At 41.7% G+C, this 23,963-nt stretch overlaps 1 protein-coding gene across 1 annotated transcript in view; it reads left to right on the top strand.

Moving 5' to 3' along the window:
- Window positions 1-23,963, top strand: part of PIK3C2G (phosphatidylinositol-4-phosphate 3-kinase catalytic subunit type 2 gamma) — a 170,973-nt gene that overhangs the window by 112,318 nt on the left and 34,692 nt on the right. The window contains exons 25-29 of the mRNA XM_030215213.1: window positions 884-1,040; window positions 5,532-5,641; window positions 11,280-11,466; window positions 12,363-12,484; window positions 14,268-14,367. Coding sequence (XP_030071073.1) covers window positions 884-1,040; window positions 5,532-5,641; window positions 11,280-11,466; window positions 12,363-12,484; window positions 14,268-14,367 — 676 coding nt within the window. The remainder of the gene's footprint in view (window positions 1-883; window positions 1,041-5,531; window positions 5,642-11,279; window positions 11,467-12,362; window positions 12,485-14,267; window positions 14,368-23,963) is intronic.

The following is a 23,963-nucleotide window of genomic DNA, read 5'->3' as shown; positions in this document are numbered from 1 at the left end:
CACTTAGACTTACAAACGTTACATAACAGCCTATGGAACTTTGTAAGTTTAAGTGCTTTGAAAATATGCCGTTGCTTTTCTATGGGGAACATAACTGTGAACGTTTTTCCATGGGTAAACTGCTCTTTATCCCCAGGAACAGATCAGCTGAAAATTGCCCTCCCCCCCCCTCTCCCTCCTCCCCCACAGTGGGTAAAAGCCATCCTGCTGTTCATTATGGCCCCCTTTCTATTCATGTCCAGACTGGAACAGTATCAAGGCAGATAAAGTTTGGGAAAGGGACCTGCACAGGGGGCTTTCATTGTACCCACTTCTCCCCAAATGCATTTTCTTCAAAGGGAAATGCTTTGTAAGGTTTCCCTTTGAAATTGTTTGAAGACACACTGGCAGGTTTTATTAAGAAGGGCGGGAAAGGGAAGGTTTTGAAAGGTGATTTCACTTGTGAACTACATCGATTGTTTTCATTTAACATGTAGGCAGCAAATAAAACTTGTTTAAATGAATGTTTCCCCAGTAATGACATATGTGAGCTATGGTACAGCTGGATTTAGCAAAACAATACTTTTTCATCATTTTTTTTTTTCTTTTGCTGAGCAAAGTGAAACTCACCCTGTGAGCAGCTGGATGTCAACACAATTATAATTGGAACAATGAAATATAGCACCAGACAGATGAAATTACATAAATTTCATTCAGCTTTACAATGCAGTAGCTGCCATTTGAAGCAATTGAAACTCCGGTTTATAACCAGCATGCGATGCCCGCTTTGCCAGTGTTTGCACGCACCATGATGCACAGACACAGAGAAACCTCCCGGAGAGAGAAACATGAAACAACACGTATAAATGGTAACTCTTAATATGGTCTTCATTTGTGTTTGAAGAGATCGGGCTCCCTTCGTCTTCACATCTGAGATGGAATACTTCATCACTGAAGGCGGGAAGAACCCAGGGCGCTTCCAGGAGTTTGTCGAGTTGTGTTGCCAGGCTTACAACATTATTCGGAAGCACAGCTACCTGCTTCTGAACCTCCTGGAGCTGGTAAGATGTGCTGCAAAACAACAGCCTTACGAGTCTGTAAATCCATTATTTCCTTGTTAATTTTCAGAGCCACAAAGTTTAGAGGCTGATTCACTGTGGTGCAGAAACCCTCTTTACCTCTGTCATGCATTTTTTACTAATTAAAGCCCTATTGAAAATAATGGGACCATCAGCAATTAAGGTGCCCAGTAATGCATGGTAACAATTTTTTTTTAGGGGGGGGGTTAAATTAAATTTTCAATATAATTACAAGACAATTCTTGTACAAGTAATATACCCCCCTGTTTACAAATCCATGCAGCAATGCCAACGCAGCCAACATTACAACACCGGTAGCCACTAGCGAGGCTTTGTAAATTGGGGGGTTAATGACAGAAAACATGAAAAGCAGAAAAAAGGAAATAAACTAGCAAAAAAAACCAAAAGGAATCATGCTTTTTAATACAATTTTATCCCACAAGTACTAAGGGGTACAGAGAATGTAACAAGAAAAAGTCCCTACTGTAAGCAGGAATGTCAAACATATATCACAGACCAGAAACGTCCAAACTTATACCACAAAGGCAGAGGGTACGGGAGCTAATTCCTCAGAGGCAAATTTCGTAATATTCAGAAAGGGTTGAGGAATAAAGAAAACATATTACACATTTTCATTTCTCACCAAACGTTTACAAGGAAATCTTAATTAAAAACCCAGCACCAACAGACAATGTTCCCTGGCACTTTGCCAAAAAAACAATTTTCGCCTTTCCTAGCTCTGGAAAGGTCAGGAGAAATCCATACTTTCCGTCCCTGAGCAGCATTCAACAGCAGCACGGCCACGGAGGACCTCAGGTCGGCTGGCGGGGGTTGGGGTCCCCCGCCAGATGAAGAACTATTTTTAAAGGCAGCGGCAGGTACAAGCGTACCTCGGCTGGTGGGGGTTGGGGTCCCCAGCCAGCAAAGGTAAGCAATGGCAGCGGGGGAGGGTTGACGGCGGGAGGGGGGGTGGAGAGAATCGTTGGTGGCGGGTAGGTCTGGCAATGGTGGGGGAGGGGGGTCGGTGGGGGGGGGCTAAACTGTGCCCCCTCCCTCTGGCTCTGGCCCCCCTACCGCCGGAGTCCAGATACACCCCTGATTTAGTGGCAACTTTTCAGTTTGATTATCTTGATTTTTAGTTTTGTCACAATGTAATGACCAATGACCTGAGAAAATTTCAAAGAAAGTGTAAGCTGGCACGGATGGGCAGACCGAAGAGCCATATGCCAGCCAAAATTCAGCACTGTTTAACCAGCCAGATATGGCTCCTGGCCAGTTTAATAGCACTTAACCGGCTATTTGAAGATTGCAACAGCGGATAACTGGCTATTTCCCGCTGAAAATTCACAGTCAGCACGTGGCAGCTCTAGCCACAAATATTCCGCTCGTTGCCGGCTACGTTTGGCTGCCAAATCGGGCCATCCAAATAGCAGGTCTATCTTTGGCCGCTGTAAACTTACCCAGACAGCGCTGAATAGCCAGTTACATTTAAGCTGGCCAAACCCCCCTGAATATTCAATGCCAGTCACCAAAGATAGCCTGCATTGAGTATCCGGGTTTAGCGCTCGCATTGGGCAGACAGCGCTGTACCCAGGGGCTGCTGAATATCGGCCGGATGGTCTATATCTGCCTACATTTGTCTGTGTTTCTATGTACACTGGAGCTATCCAAACAAACACACAGTGCCTACACTCTGCAGGAGCACCTTGCGTACATCAGAAAAAGGGATGAGGGTTTCAGAGCAATCGGGCAAGCAGTGCCACAGGTGCTCAACCGCCTTTACATAAGAAAATACAAAAACTATTTTAAAGCTGCCATCAGTGTTCAGGCAAAATGATGGATATTAAAGGGCCACTTGACATCCAGTCTCTACGGAGGGAGAAATGCTTCCTTATCACTGAGAAACCTTTCAGAGTCCAAATCTCTTCTGTGTAGCAAGCTGGCATGTAACAGTTGTAGGAGAGTCAATTAGACAAAGCAATAGGATACATTGTAACTCTCCTGAAAAGATTCCGCTCTCTGGTGTCCAATATGAAAGGACTAGAAACAATGTCAGACATATAAAGACCCTCAGTAAGCTGAACTGGTCATTCTCACTGATAAACTGTGCATGCCAAAACCCACATTGGTAATGGCCCAGAGTCTCGCTCCCAACATCAGCCAATGTTTTGGCAGAAGCTTGCATCGGGGAGAAGGTAATCAAAATGAATTAAGCTGTACACTCATTAAATAACATTCCCAAATTAGCCAACACGGCCATTAGTCCCTGCAGCGGATTACAGACGAGATGCTTTATAGCAAGCATAGAAAGAGCTGACACTGCTACCCATCTCATAGCTGCCTGCAAAGTTCTGGTGGCATAATATCTCTTTATGTAAACATAAGTACATAAGTATGTAAGTATTGCCATACTGGGAAAGACCAAAGGTCTATCGAGCCCAGCATCCTGTTTCCAACAGTGGTCAATCCAGATCGCAAATACCCGGCAAGATCCCAAAAAAGTACAAAACATTTTATACTGCTTATCCCAGAAATAGTGGATTTTCCCCAAGTCCATTTAATAACGGTCTATGGACTTTTCCTTTAGGAAGCCGTCCTTTTTAAACTCCGCTAAGCTAACCGCCTTTACCACATTCTACATAAGTAATGCCACACTGGGAAAAGACCAAGCATCACTGTACCAGACAACATTGGGATCACGTCCCTAAGAGAATTATGGAGAATGGAGAGATTATGATCGCAGGGGACATTCCCATTCCAATCAATATAAAGCTCGATGCAAGAAAAATGGACAGAGTGGTAAAAGAGAGATAGAATGGCATTAATCATAAAGGTGTCAGTCCCAAGCGATTAGTCTGTGAATCATGTGGAGAGAGAGAAGATCCTCAAGTACCGAGAAATGCAGTCCATGACCAAGAAAATGTGGCAGAAAGATAGAAAAATATTCCCCCAAAACGGGGGGGGGGGGGGGGGGGGGGGGGGATGTCTCCAAATGCTTTCATTTTGCACATATCATGACAGTAATGAACATTACTGCTAAGCTCTCAAATTCCGGAAATCACTCAAAACCAACCTGTTTAAAAAGGCATACCCTACCGATCCAACTTAAATGCCTGATCTCTGCAACACAACCAAACTAAAGCACGTAATGGACATAACACAACTCTTCCGTTCTCCGATTCCCTAATGTGGCTGTGCCACATGAACTTGATCTTACCACAACATCACCCTGTATTTGTTCACACCGGAGCCTGCAAAGTCCCCTCTGGTACTATGTAAGCCACATTGAGCCTGCAAATATGTGGGAAAATGTGGGATACAAATGTAACAAATAAATAAAGGGCAAGTGACCCATCTAGTCTACCCGTCCGCAGCATCCACTATCTCCTCCTCTCTCTAAGTGTAGCATGGTAGTTTAGAACAAACAAGTTGGAGCATATTACCTCACATTTTAAAAAAACGTGTATTGGTTGCCCATTGCCTGGCGGATTCAATTTAAATTACCGGAATTGGTTTTTAAGGCACTACTTGATAAGGCTCCTTATGCTATGGTTCAAAAGTTGCAGAAGTATTGTCCTACAAGATCCTTGCAATTATAGGATTAACAATTGTTGACTGTTCCCTCTATCCGCAGTGTTCGACTGCAGACTGTTTGTATGTGAATTCTTTCTGTTGTCGGAACTCAGTTATGGAATGCTTTGCCTATTTATGTACGACAATTGACTTCTTTGGCAGTGTTTAAGAAACAGACAAAGGCTTTGCTGTTCCAGAGAGCATTTTCCGAAGCATAGTTGGTGGGCGGGCTTGGGCGTCAAGATTAAGGTTCTGTTTATTGAGTGTATTGATGGTGTTTTATGTGATTTGATTATGTTTGTTTTATTCTACTCCACCCAGATTTCTGGACTGCTGATTTATAAACTTTGTAAATAATAAATAAGGTTGACGTTTCTTGAGGGATTAATTGTATCAATAATTGTCCAAATGAAAACGGTAACGGAATTCAAACATGCGTGGGATAAGCATAAAGGAATCCTGTGCAGAAGGAATAGATCCTCAGGAGCTTAGTCGAGATCGGGTGGCAGAGCCGGTGGTGGGAGACAGGACTGGTGGTTAGGAGGCGGGGTAAGTGCTGGGCAGACTTTTACGGTCTGTGCCAGAGCCGGTGGTTAGGAGGCGGGGATAGTGCTGGGCAGACTTATACGGTCTGTGCCCTGAAGTGCACAGGTACAAATCAAAGTAGGGTATACACAAAATTAGCACATATGAGTTATCTTGTTGGGCAGACTGGATAGACCGTGCAGGTCTTTTTCTGCCGTCATGTACTATGTTACTATGTTACTATCATGGTTTCCACTTCCTTTAGATTTACTTTTGTATATTTTGAGCATGGATAGTTCTGTTTCCTGTACTTTTCTTTAGCTGTCTTTCTTCTGTTCAACATGACTAATTTTTCTCGTTATTCTGCTTGGAAAGATGATGCAGGCAGGCCTGCCAGAGCTAAGAGGTGTCCAGGACCTGAGATACATGCACAATAATCTGCGACCACAGGACTCTGACCTTCAGGCCATCAGCTACTTTACCAGGTACATGGAGGGATCATTTTATAAACATGTGTCTATGTGAAAAGTCTGAAAAGGTGCCTGTTTATGCCTATTTTCTATAGGTCCCTATTGGGTCCTTTTACAAAGGTTGAGTAGGTTCCACACGCATGCAGCATGTGTTGAAATGAGACTACTGCCAGGCGGTAATTTCCGATTTTGTATGTGTCCATACTGGTGGTACAAATTATTTCTTTATTTCATACCATGCACGGAGTTTCCAGTGTTAATCGGCAGTTGGCATGCGCCAACTGGTCACCGCGCATGTAACACATGAGCCCTTACTGCTAGATCAGTGGATGGCATTAAGGTGCACTGGTTCAATTTTACCATAGGCTCTTTTCCCAGCCCTTTGAAAAAAGCCCTTTTTCCCAGACACGGTAAAAACTGGCCTGATGCGTGCCAAAAAACACACATCCACACTACCACAAGCCACTTTTTGCCACGGCTTAGTAAAAGGACCCCTGTGTGCCTTACTAAAATAGACAGATCCCCAAGTAATAAAGTATGTGTCTGATCCGACGGGGGAGTGAATTTGTGCGTGTGCTCTGTTCATGTGTATTCTGATCTAATCTAATTTAATCTAATCTGGATTTCTGTAAACTGATTATTCTCACATGGTCATGAGCAATATGCAACCTTGGGATGTCACAACTAAATATAAAGTGCAAAAAGCATTTTACAATATCAAAAATGTAAAAGTTTTTAACAATTTGCGAAATAAATTATAAGATCTATTGTGCTTAATACCAAAGGAAGCCTATTCTAAAGGTAAGCAGATTGAAAAAAGAATTAGCTGCCTTTTATAAAGGACCCACTTAACAAATGGACAACTCAGGGGCCCCTTTTACAAAGTGGCAGTAAGCCCAAAGCTACTCTGGAGCTACCACTGGCCCAACGCAGGCACCCGCAGTACTTCCAGCATTGGAACACATTATGTAGCGTAGCGCTAATCCAGCAGTAATCAGGTAGCACCACACGCTACCCAGTTACTGCCAGGTTAACACGGGAACCCTAACCACCACCTCAATGGGTGGTAGTAAGTGCCCCCCTCGTGTGGCCACATGTTAAGAACAATCTTACCGCATGGCCATTGCTATTTTCAGCCTTTTTTACCACTGCGGTAAAAAGGGAGTCAGCGTGTGGCAAAAACAACCCCTGCTTCTAGCGCAGGGCCCTTTTTACCGCAGCTTGGTATAAAGACACCTGAGTTCCAATCTTGGGAGTGGAAAGTATGGAGTGAATTTGATCTATGCAACAAAGCAATCATGTATTCAGCTGTTTGACCATAAACTGCTTTAAAATTTATACATGAAATTTTATGAGTTATCCGTGCTTTGTCTGGAAGTCAGTGAAATTTTACCAGGAGAGGGGAAGCCCTATCGTACCATTTACATCTAAAAATCAGTCTAGTAGCTGTGTTTTGTAGTAGTTGAAGTTTGCTTAGTAGTTTCTCTAAAATATCAACAAAGATGGAATTACAGTAGTCTAAATGAGATAATATTATCAATTGGAACAATAGAGTAAAATGGGTGTCCTCGTTGATAATACGTTGAAACCTTCTGCTCAGTGTGCTGCTGCGGCTAGGAAAGCGAATAGAATGTTGGGTATTATTAGGAAAGGTATGGAAAACAGGTGTGAGGAAGTTATAATGCCATTGTATCACTCCATGGTGCGACCGCACCTTGAGTATTGTGTTCAATTTTGGTCGCCGCATCTCAAGAAAGATATATTAGAACTGGAAAAGGTGCAGCGAAGGGCGACTAAAATGATAACGGGGATGAGACGACTTCCCTATGAAGAAAGACTAAGGAGGCTAGGGCTTTTCAGCTTGGAGAAGAGACGGCTGAGGGGAGACATGATAGAGGTATATAAAATAATGAGTGGAGTGGAACAGGTGGATGTGAAGCGTCTGTTCACGCTTTCCAAAAATACTAGGACTAGGGGGCATGCAATGAAACTACAGTGTAGTAAATTTAAAACAAATCGGAGAAAATGTTTCTTCACCCAACGCATAATTAAACTCTGAAATGCGTTGCCGGAGAACATGGTGAAGGCAGTTAGCTTGACAGAGTTTAAAAAGGGGTTAGACTGTTTCCTAAAGGACAAGTCCATAAACCACTACTAAATGGACTTGGGAAAAATCCACAATTCCAGGAATAACATGTATAGAATGTTTGTACGTTTGGGAAGCTCGCCAGGTGCCCTTGGCCTGGATTGGCCGCTGTCGTGGACAGGATGCTGAGCTCGATGGACCCTTGGTCTTTTCCCAGTGTGGCTTTACTTATATACTTATGTTCTTGAGATAAGTGGACCAAATCAATTTGTTGCTTAAGCTTGAAAAAAATCTTTTCTTATGAAATTATCAACTTGAGGTTCAAAGGAGAGTGTGGAATCTGTAAAGATAATTGTGGCATATACCTCAACTGTAGATACAGATCCCACAAGACAATTCTTCAGCAAAATTAAGTATGATACTAATAGTGAGCTGAAATAAACTAAACTAACTTAATCACCATAGATATTTGCATTTACACGTGATACCAAGTTAGTAAAGTGGAGAAAAAGACCTCAGTAGTCACCGCGTGGTAGCAGAACAAATATTGTACTCAATACCCGCATTTATATGACTCCGTTCTTATCATTGGTCAAAAAAACTGCACATCAAATGTATATGAGTAAGTTGTGACTAATTTTCAATATTACATAGAGATTAAGTAATCTGAATAATGTCACTTAGCTTAAATTTGCCCAACGGGGCTCTCCGTTTCACTCTATAGTTGAGCTTCCTCAGGGGGCCAAGTAACTAATGGCAAGTCACAATTCCTGAAACCAAAATGACACCACAGAATTACTGCATTATCGCTTATGGTGAAAGCATATTCATGTAAATTACGATAACCACCAACCTTACAAAATGGCGTCCACTTTCTCTGTGGCACCGGCAGTGAAAGCTCGGACCAGAAGCAGGGTCCAACTATTTAAAGGCATCAATGTAATTAACACCCCGTTCACCCAATTAACTAGATGTAATTTGCTTTAATTGTGAGGTGTGTGGAAAACATATTTTTTTAAACGCTGACCATTCTATTTGCATATTTAGTCCAGGCGGTTCTATGGACTGAAGTGTATAGATCTATTTTTGTTCTTTTTTTTAATCAGGATCTTATCTCTGTCACCACCTCTAGTGTTACGTGGAACATAATCTATTGCAAAACATCGGAGGGACTCAAAATCGTGGCCCTTATCCTGCCAATGTGTCCCTAATGGGGCACCTCTTTTCAACGTATTTATGCAAGAGCGGTGCTCAGTAATCCGATGATGTAATCGTCTCTTAGTTTTGCCTACATATATTTTCTGGCAAGGACGTATAAGTATGTATACGACATGTGTTGTCTGACAATCTGTGTCATGATTCAATTTGTATATTTTTCCATCTAACGGGTTCCTACAGCTCCAGAATAATAAAAACAAATGTTAGATTTACACTACATATTTTTAAACATACATAACCCGCTCTCCCACATACTTTCAAATGAGGAGCAAACATCAAGGAACATGGCTCATACCATCAAATTTAGAGACTGCCATGCAATTTCTGAATTGTCCATTCAGGAACATGGTCTTCCAAGTGTGCATGGAAAATTGTTCCCACTGAACCACAAATCTTGAAAGGTTGCTGCTCGGGGTGGGGGGGGGGGGGTAGTGAGGACACTGAACTGCTGTATCATGTGAGCTCTCTCCTCCCAACGTGCTGTGAGCAGTACTGGCATTTTCTTACAGTGAATTGCTGAGCAGTGTTCTGTTGACCCAAGTTTCCACTTTTCTTGTGGTTTTATCAATGTATGTTCTTGGCCATGAGCAACACCACCACATCAACAACGTCTTGTTGGGTTACTGGTTCACTTCCACTGCCTGATACTGTCCCGATTCTTTTCAACTTGCCAATTGCACTGGTCTTCCGTTTCCGCAACCTTGGAGTTTGGTTCGATTCTCAACTCTACTTTACTAAACATATTTCAGAGGTGATTAGGTTAAGCTTTTCTACATTGCACTCCTTGCTTACTATTCACCCTATGCTTGATTTTCAATCACTTCATACTGCCCTCTATGCATTACTTGTGTCCCATTTGGACTATTGTAATGTGATATATGCAGAACTACCTCAATCTCAATTAAAAAGACTTCAAACACTCCAAAACTGCGCTGCTCGCTTTCTTTGCAACGCAAATAGTCACGATCATGCTTTGCCTCCATTATTTCAGTTGCATTGGCTCCCTATTCAGTTTCATTTTCCTTTCAAAATTCTCATGTTAGTTCACAAGACATATCACACTGGGGTCCCTTTGTATCTTTCAAATCTTGTTATTCCATATACACCTGTTCACAAGGTTAGATCTCTTGATTCCAATAGACTAGTTATACCCAATCCTCAATACACTAATTAAGACGTCACTCGGCATTCTGCTTTCTCCTGTTTGGCACCCTCTCTTTCAAATCTTGTTATTCCATATACACCTGTTCACAAGGTTAGATCTCTTGATTCCAATAGACTAGTTATACCCAATCCTCAATACACTAATTAAGACGTCACTCGGCATTCTGCTTTCTCCTGTTTGGCACCCTCTCTTTCAAATCTTGTTATTCCATATACACCTGTTCACAAGGTTAGATCTCTTGATTCCAATAGACTGGTTATACCCAATCCTCAATACACTAATTAAGACGTCACTCGGCATTCTGCTTTCTCCTGTTTGGCACCCTCTCTCTGGAATACTATACCTGGGCCATTATGTTCTGAGCTATCTTTCCAAAGGTTTGAAGCACTTTTGAAGGCCTCTTATTTCCAACAGGTCTTTGATTGATAGTCTCCCCCTCTTTGGTTGATGCCTTGACTCCTCATAGCTTTTGGGTTTGCTTTGCTTGTTTGGTTACTGTTATTATGATTGATCTTGAACGTGTGTTTTTCTTCTGTCCTATCTACATAGCACGTTCCTTTTAAGATAATATCATACTATTTATTTTGTTTTATTGTAAACCACTTAACTCCTCTTTGTTGGTATTTAGCAGTATAAGAAGTTTTTAATAAACATAAATATTCATAAATATTTTTAATAAATGTTTTTAATAAACATAAATATTCAGATTTATAATGCATGTTTCAAATGATATGTGAACTGCAAAGAAGGATGGACAAACGCAGGAGAAGCATTATATATATACTTTTGATAGTCTCCAATATCCTGTCATTACTTTGTCATTACAACACTCTGTAAGCCACATTGAGCCTGCAAATAGGTGGGAAAATGTGGGGTACAAATGCAATAAATAAATAAATAAATAAAAATAAATATATGTATGAGCATACTTTGGAAATATACATCCATAAGTGAATCCATCCCATGATATCGTGCATGAGTATCAAGACCACATGGATCCCTTCATTGGACATGGTCTACATGACTTCAGAAGATTCATGTGCATATTTCATAATACAGCAAAAAATGGCCATTTTACTTTAACTATCATGACATTTCAGAGCACGTATGGTGCCTTCTTCAGAAATTCTGTTGACTAACCAAGCTTGTCCACCTCACTTAGACTGTGGTTTGTTTCTCACCAGGAAAATAAAGGAAAGTTTGGAATGTGTTCCTGTCAAACTAAATAACATGATCCATATCCTAGCGCAAATGATAACCTCAAGCTCAACCAAGTTTGCGTCCAAACCTGAATCCCGAGATGTGACTCCCATTACTGACAGGTCAATTATAAGAGCGACTGTCCTTGGATTCAGCAGGAAGCAGGAAAGTGTAAGTGCTGGACCTCCCATCTTAATTTGAATTGTTAAATGCTTTTCTGCTTTTCTTCCAGCCTGTCTTCTACTCTAAGCTTTGTTTTTTTTTTCATATGACGGATTGATGTTTGAAGAAATATGTTCCAGGCTCAAATTAGCATCTCCCATCCCAGCTGGAAATCCAAGAGACCCACAGTATCCTGCCTTTAGAAGTCTGACTGCAGCTGTTTGTAGACAATCCTCCCGATATTCAAAACTATTTGAATGGCTCTTGGCTTAAGAGTGGGGTTGTGGGCTTACAGGGAGGGATGGAGAATTAGTTAAGGGAGTTGGGGTAGTGGTTTTCATACAAAATCTTGTTCATTATTGTTTATTGTGCATGGATTCTTGCTGTTTACATTTCCGCTTACTTTTTGCCTCTTTTGATAGATAACGACAATAAAGATATTTAACCATAAATAGCGTTTAAGCACCTAACCATGGCTATTCAGTGAGAGATGACCCGTTATCTCCTGCTGAATATCCCAGTTAGCGACTAGGCAGTTAGGAGAGGATATTCTGCACCAAACAGGGTGCTATTTAATCAGCCTATTTTGACCACTCAACATAGCCAATCTTTGACCACTAAAACGTTAACTGGTTAGTGCTTAACCAGTCAAGAATGAAACCGAATATTCAATGCTGGTCACCAGAAATGGCCAGGAAATTAATCTCCAGGTTTAACGCCTGCAACGGACAGTAAACGTGCTGCCCACCGCAGCCTGAATATGGAGCCCACTGTACTTCTGTTTTCATGAGGATTTTTGCAATTAACTTCAGAGCTCACAATATAAGCTGAAACGTTTTTGCCGGACGTTCTATATTCTTAGAAAAACTTACTTCAAGGTCTTCTCATATTCTTTTTGGCTTCAGGTGTATCTGATCGAGGTGGTGAAGAGTGATAGGACGGTCATCCTGACTGAAAAGACATACAGCCAGTTCTTAAAACTCCACAGCCAACTCCAAAAGCAGCTTCATGTCCCACCCCTGCCACAGTAAGATCAAGTTCTAAATTATTTTACTTGGTTCTCATTGAGCAAGCCCCCCAGAAAGGTCTGGTTTTCTGGATATCCAAGAGATAAAATGGCACACGTTTATCGAGGGTCAGGAACAGCCAACAGGAAAAACCTCTATGTCAAATCGGCCAATCAGGCAAGAGTAGAGGCTGACCGAAGGACAAATCCAATGCTGGAGATAGTGCTAAACAGATGTTTTATTTGTTGATTGATCGACGAAGTATTCTGAACAAACAAAATTGCCCAAAGGTATCTGCTCAACAGAAAATACTGGACAACCAGCGTTCATCAAAGGAGTTATCCAGTATTTTCTTTGGAGTGGGTGCCTTTGGGCAATTTTGTTTGTTCAGAATACTTCTTCAATTATTGCTGTGACCCCTGAAGCAGACATTTTGTGGCGCTGAAACATGGACCATGTTGGGTCCTTTTTTCCAATCAACAAATAAAACAACTGTTTAGCACTATCTCCACCATTGGATTTGTCCTTTGGGCAGCCTCTACTCTTGCCTGATTCCATGTTTATCGAGGACCATATACCGTAAGCCATGTTGGGTTCATTTACATCTTCACCTTCTCCACTGTTATATGGAGTCCCTCAGAGACATTTTTCTAATTTGCTATGATATAGCTAATCAATAGAAATAAAACAAAATAAAACATGGAAAAGAAAATAAGATGATACCTTTTTTATTGGACATAACTTAATACATTTCTTGATTAGCTTTCGAAGGTTGCCCTTCTTCCTCAGATCGGAAATTAGCAAATGTGGTATATGACAGTATATATAAGTGAAACGTCAAAGCATTTCAGTGACATTCTAATAGGGTGTTTTATTTTGTTTTATTTCTATTGATTACCTTTAAAAGTGGACTAACACGGCTACCACACCTCTCTACTCTATGATATAGCAAAATTATAAGATTTAGATTTATAAAGTTGAAGAATAAGCATGTTATTGATATAGAAAAAATGAAAAAGCTTTTTGCACCTGAATGACCGATGACAAGGTGGGAGCAAAAGACTCAGCAGTGGAGAAGCTTTGAGATATTGCCGAGCTGCACCGCTGAGATCTGAGGTGAAGTTTTCAATTGAGAAAAAAACATCATTGGGTATTGAATCTTGAGCTATAGATGTTTTCAGAGATAATTAATTAGTCACTCGATTGGAGACATTAAATGTAATGTCTTCATTGATACAGTAATATAAAACTAGGAATGGATGAGTCTGTCCAGATGGCATGGACTTGGGTGGTATTCGTGGAGCTCATAGAGCTGAAAGGAAGAATTATTTTCACTTACATTCCTAAGTGGAATAACAAGCCTCAGACCATTATGTGTAATTATTTCACACACATGAAACGTTTATCTTCTCGTTTGCTGGAGCTGCAGGTTTCTCATTGCTCATTATCCCCCCCCCCCCCCCCCCCCCTCCCCAATAGCACAACTTTTATATTCTAAATGGGAATCATAGTGCTAATTTCACAGTTTGGATCATGGTGTCAAAAATTTGAGACTGTGACATTAATGTAGGAACAAATTAACCAATTCATTCACACGTTTAGCTGTTCCTTCTGTTCTCACACACATCTTTGCTGATTAGCAAGTGGCATTAGCAAAGCAAATCACCGCCCTTCTCCCCAAGTCTGGATTAGTGTGAGAATCTCGCTCTAAAGGTGCACAATGCAAATATCACTTCGAAGCCACGGGGAAATACCGAGGTAATTCATCAGGAAGACGTATTTTCTCTGCTTTATCTTTTCCAGTCACGACCATTTCTCTCACATTCACTGGGATCACAGAAGAATGCAAGACCTGAATTTATATCTGGAGAAGATATTTAATGGATCCTCTGAATTAGCCCATGTATGTGATAACATCTATTTATATTTTATTTTCAATATTTAAAACATGTTGACAGGAAATTGTCAGTGGTTCAGCAACAGTGTGAATTATAATATAAATGCCATTGTGTAAATTAATCCCTGTATTCAGCACTGCCATATCATATATTTATTGCATTTGTAACCCACATTTTCCCACCTCTTTGCAGGCTCAATGTGGCTTACAATAATCATGAATAGTGGAAATACATTAGAAAATAGACAGTGTTACAGAAGGATCTTGGGTAAAATGATAGTGATAAGACATGATAATGGTATAACGAGCAGATATTGTAGGACAGCTCTGAATATATGTGGAGGAGTTGTGTATAATCACATTGATTGATCTTTGTGGTATGCCTTGTTAAAGAGATGGGTCTTCAGTAGTTTGCGGAAGTGCATTAATTCATAAATCGTTTTTAAGTTGTGCGGCAATGCATTCCATAACTGTGTGCTCACGTAGGCAAAGTTTGACGCCTGCGTTAGTTTATATATATCATCTGCAGTCCTGCTTAATGTTCAATCTCATATTAACTTAGTTGTTAAGAAGTCTATTTTTCTTGTTGAAAAAATTGTGGTATATTAAAAAAACCTCTATCTTTAGCTTAGTGATTTAATCTTTAATCCATTCTAGGTTCTATTACTGTAACAGTGTTTTTCTCAGTTTGCACCAAAGCTTTCATTGCATAGTTTGCAGATAATACAGAATTCAGCAGCCAGGCTGATTTTATTCTCTGAATCGATTTGATTCAGTAACACCGTATTTGTTTGATGTGCTCTGGCTGCCAGTGGAGCTGAGGGTGCAGTTTAAACCTGGGATTATTGTTTTTAGAATATGGCATGGTGAGGCCCCTTATTATCTTGTAAAATTGGTTGATATTTCAACTGGTTTTAATTGTGATCATTTAAGAGGACAAAGTCTGCTATATTTCCCGCCGGTACGTAATGTTAGATTTAACGGACTATTGTCTACTTCTATTTCTTATAAGGCAGTATCATTTTGGAACTCCCTACCATTAGAACTTAGGTTGATAGGAAAATTATCTATATTTTAGGAAGCTACTTAAGGCTTTTTTTTTTAATTTCAGAAGTATTTCAATGTATAGAAACTGGCCTTTAGTTGAAGTTTTCTCATCTTTACTGTACTTATTATCTGAATGATAGGTAATATCTGAACGTGTGGTTCACTCTTGTTTAATATGTAACCCGCTTTGAACTATTCATGGTATCAGCAGGATGTAAATGGAGGAGTAGCCTAGTGGTTAGTACAGTGGACTTTGATTCTGGGCAACTGCAGCTCCTTTGTGACTCTGGGCAAGTCACTTAACCCTCCATTGTCCCAGGTACAAATAAGTACCTGTATATACTATGCAAACCACTTTGAATGTAGTTGTAAAAACCACAGAAAGGCAGTGTATCAAGTCCCTTTAACATGATTCCATGCAGAATCTCAAAGAGTAGCAACATTCCATGTAGAACCCCAAAGAATAGCAAGATTCTGGAATCCTAAGAGTGACAAGATTCCATGCAGAATCTCAAAGAGTAGCAACATTCCATGCAGAACCCCAAAGAATAGCAAGATTCAGGAAGAGTAAGGAGTGGAGGAGTAGCCTAGCAGTTAGTGCAGTGGACTTTGATCCTGGGGAACTGGGTTCAATTCCCACTTCAGCTCCTTGTGACTCTGGGCAAGTCACTTAACCCTCCATTCCCCAGGGTACAAATAAGTACCTGTATATACTATGTAAACTGCTTTGAATATAGATCAAGTCCCATTCTCTTTCCCCCTATAATGTAAAAAAATGTAATGAATATACAAACTGCCACTGCTATCCAACTACTCCACGCCTGCTCTTCAAGATATATCTGAACTGGATTAGCTGTTGAAAATTGCTACCCTTGATCCACCCTCCCTCCACCTCTCCAGTATATTGATAGTGGTGGAGTGGTTGGACATATTTTCAGAGCAGCACTGTCTGAATAACAGCTGAAAACGCATGAAAAGCAGACTTTTTACGTTAACTCTCACTAACCCCCCCCCCCCCCCCCCCGTTTACTAAGCCAACGTGGCAATGCCGACACAGTCCATTCAAAGTGAATGGACGTTTTTCTCGCAGTAGTGCACAAAGGACGCTCAAAAATGGGGACTGAAAAACTAGGGTCTAAGGGCTACATTCTATATATGATACATGAAAAATCTGCGCAATAAAAAAAGTACACCCAGGCGTATTCTTTAAACGATGCCTAAATTTTATAGACTAGGCTTAAACTTCCATGCAGTATATAGAATATGCCGAGTGCCTCTTGGTGCAACCAAATTTGGTCACATCCATTTAGGCCATGTTTTACTTGGCGTAAATCCCAATGCATAAAATAGGTGCAAAGCGGGTGTATTCTATATTAACGCACAAAGATTTTTGAAATGCCCATTCCATACCCATAATCATGCTTCCTTTTCAACTATGCAACTTGGAATTTACGCACACTATAGTACAGAATATACTTGGCAAGTTGTGCGTGTAAATAGTAATTAATGCCAATTAGTGCTGTTAATTGTTTAACATTCAGGGGCCCTTTTACTAAACCGCGTAAGGCTCTATTTGCGCCAAAATGGAGTTCCTGCCCAGCTACCACCTGGTTCTTGCAGTAATTTCATTTCTGACTTGGTTGAGAATTCAAGGTTAATCTTATGAACTTTGTCATGACAATACTCAGCCATAGTCTGGAGAGAAAGTGAAAGGAGAGGGGGTGGGGTTGGAGTTGAAGGTACTTTGAGGAGAGAGTTCAGTGTGGCAAAGAGACGTCGGAGGTTTGAGCCAAGAGAGTTTGTCAAGTGGATGTAGTTTGGCAAGTGAAAGAGCAGACTGGAAGGAGGTCAGCAAGAATTTGAAATGTATGAAGTCAGCATGGGAACGAGTTTTCAGCCAAAGGTATTCGGCAGATCGGACCCTGCTACAAAAGTTCCCTCCCATGACTGCTTTGCCTAATATACAACAGAATCTTGTATTTGTTATCAACCGTAATGGCAAACTCCTTTACGATACTTTGTAAACCACATTGAGCCTGCAAATAGCTGGGAAAATGTGGGGTATAAATGTAACAAATAAAATAAATAATACATATGAAATTGCACCTAAACAAATACCAGTTTCACTTCAGCTCCCAGGAACAAACAGCAAGCAGAGTAATGATAAAAGTCCACCGTTCCCTTGGAACCCCTGTGTAACATTGTATCTGTAATGAAGCATGAGGATAAAACAGCAGTCCAACCTGGAAGGTGATAGAAGGTTTCATTCATGTCATGCGCCATTGCCCGAGGTTTGTCATTTGGAGGAGTTGAGTGTGTTATTGTTGTCTTTTACAAGTAGCCAAAGTAATTGTGACTCATGGCTGCATAGAGGAAAAGGAAAGAAAGAGCCGAGAGTGTTCATCCCAGCACTTTCAAATACGATGGAAGAGAACGGTGTTACATTCATGACAAGTGAGATATGATAAAGATAATACATTTGACTTGACGCTGTGACTGGTCAGATTAATGGTTCTGCTCCCTGAAACCCAAATCGCATTCAGTCAGCACTGGCTGGAGCAGAGCCTGAAATCTCATTGGTTGTTACAGCAGCTGAAAGGTGGACTCAATGAATGGTGTCCTCATGTGTCCTCTTCCAAGCTCCCTAATGTTATGGACCCAGAAGTTAAGGTCCCAATGACAGAGTCTGCTAGGCCAGGCCTAGGACTCAGAGCCAGACTTCCTCTTGCACGACTGTAGTGAAACTGCCAGCACTGTGGTACTTTCCACTAATCGGGCAAAATACTCTGTAACTGATTATTTCAGTGGGTCTGCAGCAAAACTGCACCACTGGAGCAACTTTGATTAATACATCGAATAAGCGGCAGGCCCACATCAAATAACATGAAAGAGAAAGCTCCTCGTACCTTCCATGTGATCCAGTCACACTGTCCAATCAGAAATATTTATCCTGGACACAAAAAGATATGCAGCCTGCTGCTGTGTTTCCAACAGGTCATAAGTACCTGACAGAAACCCAATAAGCAGATTATATTCCATGCTACTTACCCCCAGGTCTACCTTAATTACGCTGTATGAACTTTTCCTCCAAGAATTTGAACTTTTCCTCCAGGAATTTGAACTTTTCCTCCAGGAATTTGTCTTTTTTTTTAGGCCCACCTATGCTAATTTATTTTACCACATTATCCAGCAATGAATCCTGTACCTTAAATAGAAACATAGAAACACGGCGGTAGATAAAGGCCATATGACCCATCCATTCTGCCCATCCTCTGTAACCTCCTAACTCTTCCTTTTCCTAAGCGATCCCACGTGCTTATCCCACACTTTCTTAAATTCTCACACAGTCCTCGACTCCACAACCTCCACCAGGAGGCCATTCCACGCTTCCACCACCCTTTCTGTGAAATAGTACTTCCTTAGATTACTCCTAAGCCTATCCCCTCTTAACTTCATCATATGCCCCCTCGTTCCAGAGTTTTCCTTGTGTGTGTGTTGAATGAGTCCTCTGATTTGATTTAAAATTTGATACTTAGTAACTTCATGCAATGCCCGCTAGAGTTTGTATTTTACATAAGAGCAAACATCAATTCGCATTTACCCATGCCACTGTAATCGTGATTTATAGACCTCTATCATATCACCCCTTTCCTCATCAGAGACCTGTTATCGTTTTGGTCTCTGAACGTTTAATAGTTCAGTTACAACTTTTTTTTTAGATGCAACAACCAGAATTGCAGACTATACTCCAGGTGTGGTCACCCCAGACTCATTATGATATTCTCTGTTATTATCTTCCTTTCCTAACCCCTTCATCCAGCAACACAGCATGACCAGTGATCATGCTGGACAACATACAATCTCCATTCCTCCTGACCCTTCACAACTACCTCATTCGATCACTATACAACCTTGTATTTGTTCTCAACCGACTTTGTGAATGCCTTGACGGTACTATGTAAGCCACATTGAGCCTGCAAATAGGTGGGAAAATGTGGGGTACAAATGTAACAAATAATTCCTAACATTCTGTTTGATTTTTGACCGCCAGTACACAGGGATTCCAAAATACACGATGAGCTAAAAAATATTGAGTTAAATTAGCTGATGGTGACATCCTAACAGATGCCACCAAGAATTAGTTTCAATCAGTATCATCTTCCGCCGCAGTACCCACCTTAGCCTTCCAAAACGTTTTCAATCCAACATGCAAATTCTTCTAGGCATATCTCATTTTCTTGTTCAAAATATGAGCCATACGTTTTGAAGCAACTACATTAGCTACCGTTTGTAGCTTGCAGTAGAAATCAGCTGGTGGTAAAAACTGAAATGCCTATTATAGTCTTATGAGTGTCTCAGCATTTACGCCCAGCTGGTTTCTACCACGAGCTAAAAACGATACCGTGGCTCAGTAAAAGACCCCCTTAGTGCAAGAGTAAACCAAATCTGGCCCTTCCACTACCTCTTGTAAAAACTATAGTATATATCAAAAACAATTGTTTAATGGCAGCCGCTTAAGTTGTTAGCATAGAGGTAGACCAACCTTAGCTACCAAGAAAGGACATTCATATTATTATCCCAATAGAGGATCTAAAGGTAGAATTTCCAGGCAACTCAACAAACACGAGTGACCTGAATGACAGAAACAAAGCTCAGGAATCTTGGTCCCTAGTACCATCCTCAACATATAAGAGAAACCAACTCCCCTTCCGCTGCCAAATAGTTCAGCAAGGAGAACAATATTTTTTTTGTCTATTGGCCATAGTGAACCCTATCTCAAGGTAAGCCTATCCCGAAGAAAGTAATATTATAGTACTGACCATTCAGTCAAATAAAAAACATGTAATAGACCCAGGGATGCTCACAAGGATGTGAGGCCAACCTGACAGGAGTTCCCCTCAGGTAGGCTCCGTCAGTCCCTTGAACACTTGGCGCCCCGATGCCTCCACCTAGGGAAGAAATGTGTTAGTGGGTGAGATTTCCCTGCCATCCTCCCAGGAAAATTCCAAAAATATCACTATGAACAAGGCTGTTTACTGCTCAAAGATACTCTCATTTGAATAAAGTATTAACTTCATGGAAAACATTCAGTAACCAGAATACTAAACATCTCTTAAACGGTATACCTTCTACTCCTCGAATTAACTAGTCAATCATGTACTCTTTCTTGCACAGTACCTTTAACCAATCTGAGGCTGCTCAGGATCTTGAGAGGGGCTGCTGGTGTCTGTTCTGTTAAGTCTCTGCTGCACCACCCTTGGATCTTGAGCTAAGGCTTCTCAGAGCTCTGCCTCCTTTAGTCTGTGGGTCCTGAGCTGCCTGGGGCTGTCTGCTTCCTGGTGCTTCCCAGGGCCACAAGTGGCCTTACTTCTGCTACTTGGGGCTTTCTGCTGCTGGACCACAAAGCCTTGGCTGGCTGGCTGGGGTTTTCTACCTCCAATTTCCACCAGGCCCCATAGCCTTTCTTATGCTCCTTTAAGTAGTCTCCCACTGGGACCCCCCTCTTCCTGTGGGTGGGCTGGTCTTCTTATTTAGAAGGTCTACAACTCCTTCTGATTGTAGCCAAGGTTTGCAGTTCAGGTTTCTTCCTGTGGAGGAAATCCTCTGTCTGTTTCTTGGTCTGTTGACTGAGAGGAGAGATACTATTCAGAATCTTCTCCTTAACCTGCCAGAAGTTCTGAGGTCCTGAAAATCCCATCCTTGTTTAGTTGTGGTGAGGGGTTTGCATTGGCATCCTAACATATTTCTGTCACCTCTGTATAATGTGTGAACTTCACTACACATTCTCTTATCCAACAACGTTAGCAGGTATTATCATCTTAAATGTACAAATGATAATAATTATTCTTTTCTTATAGTGAACAATTAGCATGTTCCGCCCTTTGCTGTCACCTTTACCCTAAATCCTTCATTAATATATCAATTTGCAGACTGTTACTTTTCAGAGAGGGGGAAGCAGTAGAACTAGCGGTCATCAGGAATCGAGGTTGGAGGTTGGGAGGAGCAATGTCAGGAAATACTTTTTCATGGAAAGAGTGCTGGACGCCTGGGATGCCCTCCCACGACAGGTTGTGAAGACAAAAATAGTCATGGAATTCCAGTAGTTGAAAAGTAGGACAAGGGCCGGGCAGACGTCTACGGTCTGTGACCCCAAAATTGCACAGGTTCCACTTCTTCATTAATCTCTGTCTCTCCCTGCCACCTTGTTGGGTAGACTGGATGAACCCTACAGGTCTTCATCTGCCAACATTCACTATTTTACTATCCAGCTTATAATCGAAACTTTTCGCCGGCGATCTTCCAACACAAATCGGGAGATCGCCGGAGATTTTGCAAAAGCGGCTAAAAGCGTATAATCGAAAGCTGGCTTTTTAACAGCATCGCCGCTTTCCCGTCGCCTCGCCGGTGAAAGTTAAAGGGGGCGTGTCGCCGGCGAAGCGAAGGCGGGGCATGGGCGTAGCTACCAGATGGCCGGCTTTAGGCGATAATGGAAAAAAAAGCGGCGTTAAGCGGTATTTGGCCGGGTTTACTTGGTCCTTTTATTTTCACGACTAAGTCTCAAAAAGGTGCCCCAACTGACCAGATGACCACCAGACGGAATGGGGGATGACCTCCCCTTACTCCCCCAGTGGTCACCAACCCCCTCCCATACTACAAAAGTTAAAATAAAAACCTTTTGTGCCAGCCTCAAATCCCGTACCCACCTCCATTACAGCAGAATGTGTTGTATCGTCTGACAGCCTTTCCGTGGTTGCGATGTGGCTCTCGGGTGAGTGTGACACCTTTTCTGTTAGGTGCCCTGCAGAGTCACATCAGCAATGCATTGTGGTGGGTGTAGGGGACTGGGCTCTACTTCCATGGTGCTTTTCCCCCCTGCTAACTGGGTCAGAGTGTGCCCTGTTTTGTTTCCGGTAGTCCATGAGGTAGTGGCCATTTTTGTAAGCCAGTTTTAGATCCCTTTCATGTGTTACCCACGTTAGAAAACGTTCTTACCTTGAATGTTGCTGAAAGAGGGCATTGTACAGCATTCTGCCAGCTCGGACCTACTGCTAATCTCAGTATCAGGGAGACTCTTTGCCAGTGGGGCACAACCTCTGATCTGCAGTTAACTGTGAGTAAACGTGCTTATTCAAATAAAGCACTTTTTCAAAGACATTAGTCTTCAGGTGTCAACTGCTGTGCCAAGGTTATACAGCAGCATCAAGTCCTAGAGGCCTGAGTGTGTGCAGGTCCCTGGAGCACTTTTAGTGGATGCACATTTGTGGGTAGGGGGTTTGGGGGGGGGCTCAGCACCCACAGTAAGGGAGCTATGCATGTGGGAGCTGTTTCTGAAGTCCACCACAATGACCCCTAGGGTGCCCAGTTGGTGTCCTGGCACGTAAGTGTACTACAAATGCTGGCTCCTCCCATTACCAAATGCCTTGGATGTCGCCGGGTTGGAGATGGCCAACATTTTTTTTCCATTATCGCTGAAAAACAAAACCGGCCATCTCCAACCCAGCGACATCCAAGGCATTTGGCCGGTCTAAACCGTATTATCGAAAAAAAAAGATGGCCGGCCATCTTTTTGATAATACAATTCCGGCCAGCTGTTGCGCCACTGCCAAAATAGATCGCCGGCGATCTATTTCGCCAGCGCCGTTCGATTATTCCCCTCCACGTTACACTGCTGCTGCAGAGCAGACCATGTCTGTGACAGCACCTCACTTTCTCATCCCGAACAGTTTACTTTAGCCAGAGAATAATTCCTCGGTTTCCCCAAACCCCTCCTTTTAGAAGGGTTTCAAACTGTCTCTGAAATAAGGAGGGCAGATCTCTAAGATTAGAAAGTGAGGAGGATGCCTACTGCAGATCCAAAGTCACATGGACAATCTGGAATGTAATTTATTTTGAACATGATCCTGTATCAATAAAAGTCGAGCTGTGTTCACACATATCATGCATCTGACCGTGAATCATGTTCCAGTACCTTTCCTTGATATGCCGGCTTTAAAGATTAAAAGAATTCCAGCTAAATATTAGAATAATCCACTGCTGAATGTAAGGTCTCTGCGGTGGCTGGTCTTAATCCCAGAGGGTCACTAATTTGTGGTGCATGTTTCTGTGATGATCTGTAAAATCATATTGTTAATGGTCTTTCTTGTTTCGCTTTCTTTCCAGTTACCGTACATCTGCTCTACTCCCAGTAGGATAAATATTATGCAGAAAATGTAAAGAAAGGCTGCCTCTTGCTTCCTAGCGTAGAAAAGGGCTAATGGTTGCTTTCTGTCAGTAATTATAGCCAGTGTTACAGTGTTCTCTTCTTTTATCCTGCTTCCAGTTTCACTAGGATGAACGTAGCAAATTTCACAGTGCTAACAACTCAGCTTTCTATGGTGATGTCTTATGAAAAATTCCAAAAACACAATTGATGTTCACCTTAGATCAGGGGTTCTCAGGCCAGTCAGGTTTTCAGGATCCCCACAATGAATATCAATGAAAAATACTTCCATGCCCTATGTCTTTTGTATGCAAATTTATCTCCTGAATATTTACTGTGGGTATCCTGAAGACCT

The sequence above is a fragment of the Microcaecilia unicolor genome, chromosome 9, assembly GCF_901765095.1.
Source record: "Microcaecilia unicolor chromosome 9, aMicUni1.1, whole genome shotgun sequence".
NCBI lineage: Eukaryota > Metazoa > Chordata > Amphibia > Gymnophiona > Siphonopidae > Microcaecilia > Microcaecilia unicolor.
This window is presented reverse-complemented; position numbering and strand designations above follow the sequence as displayed.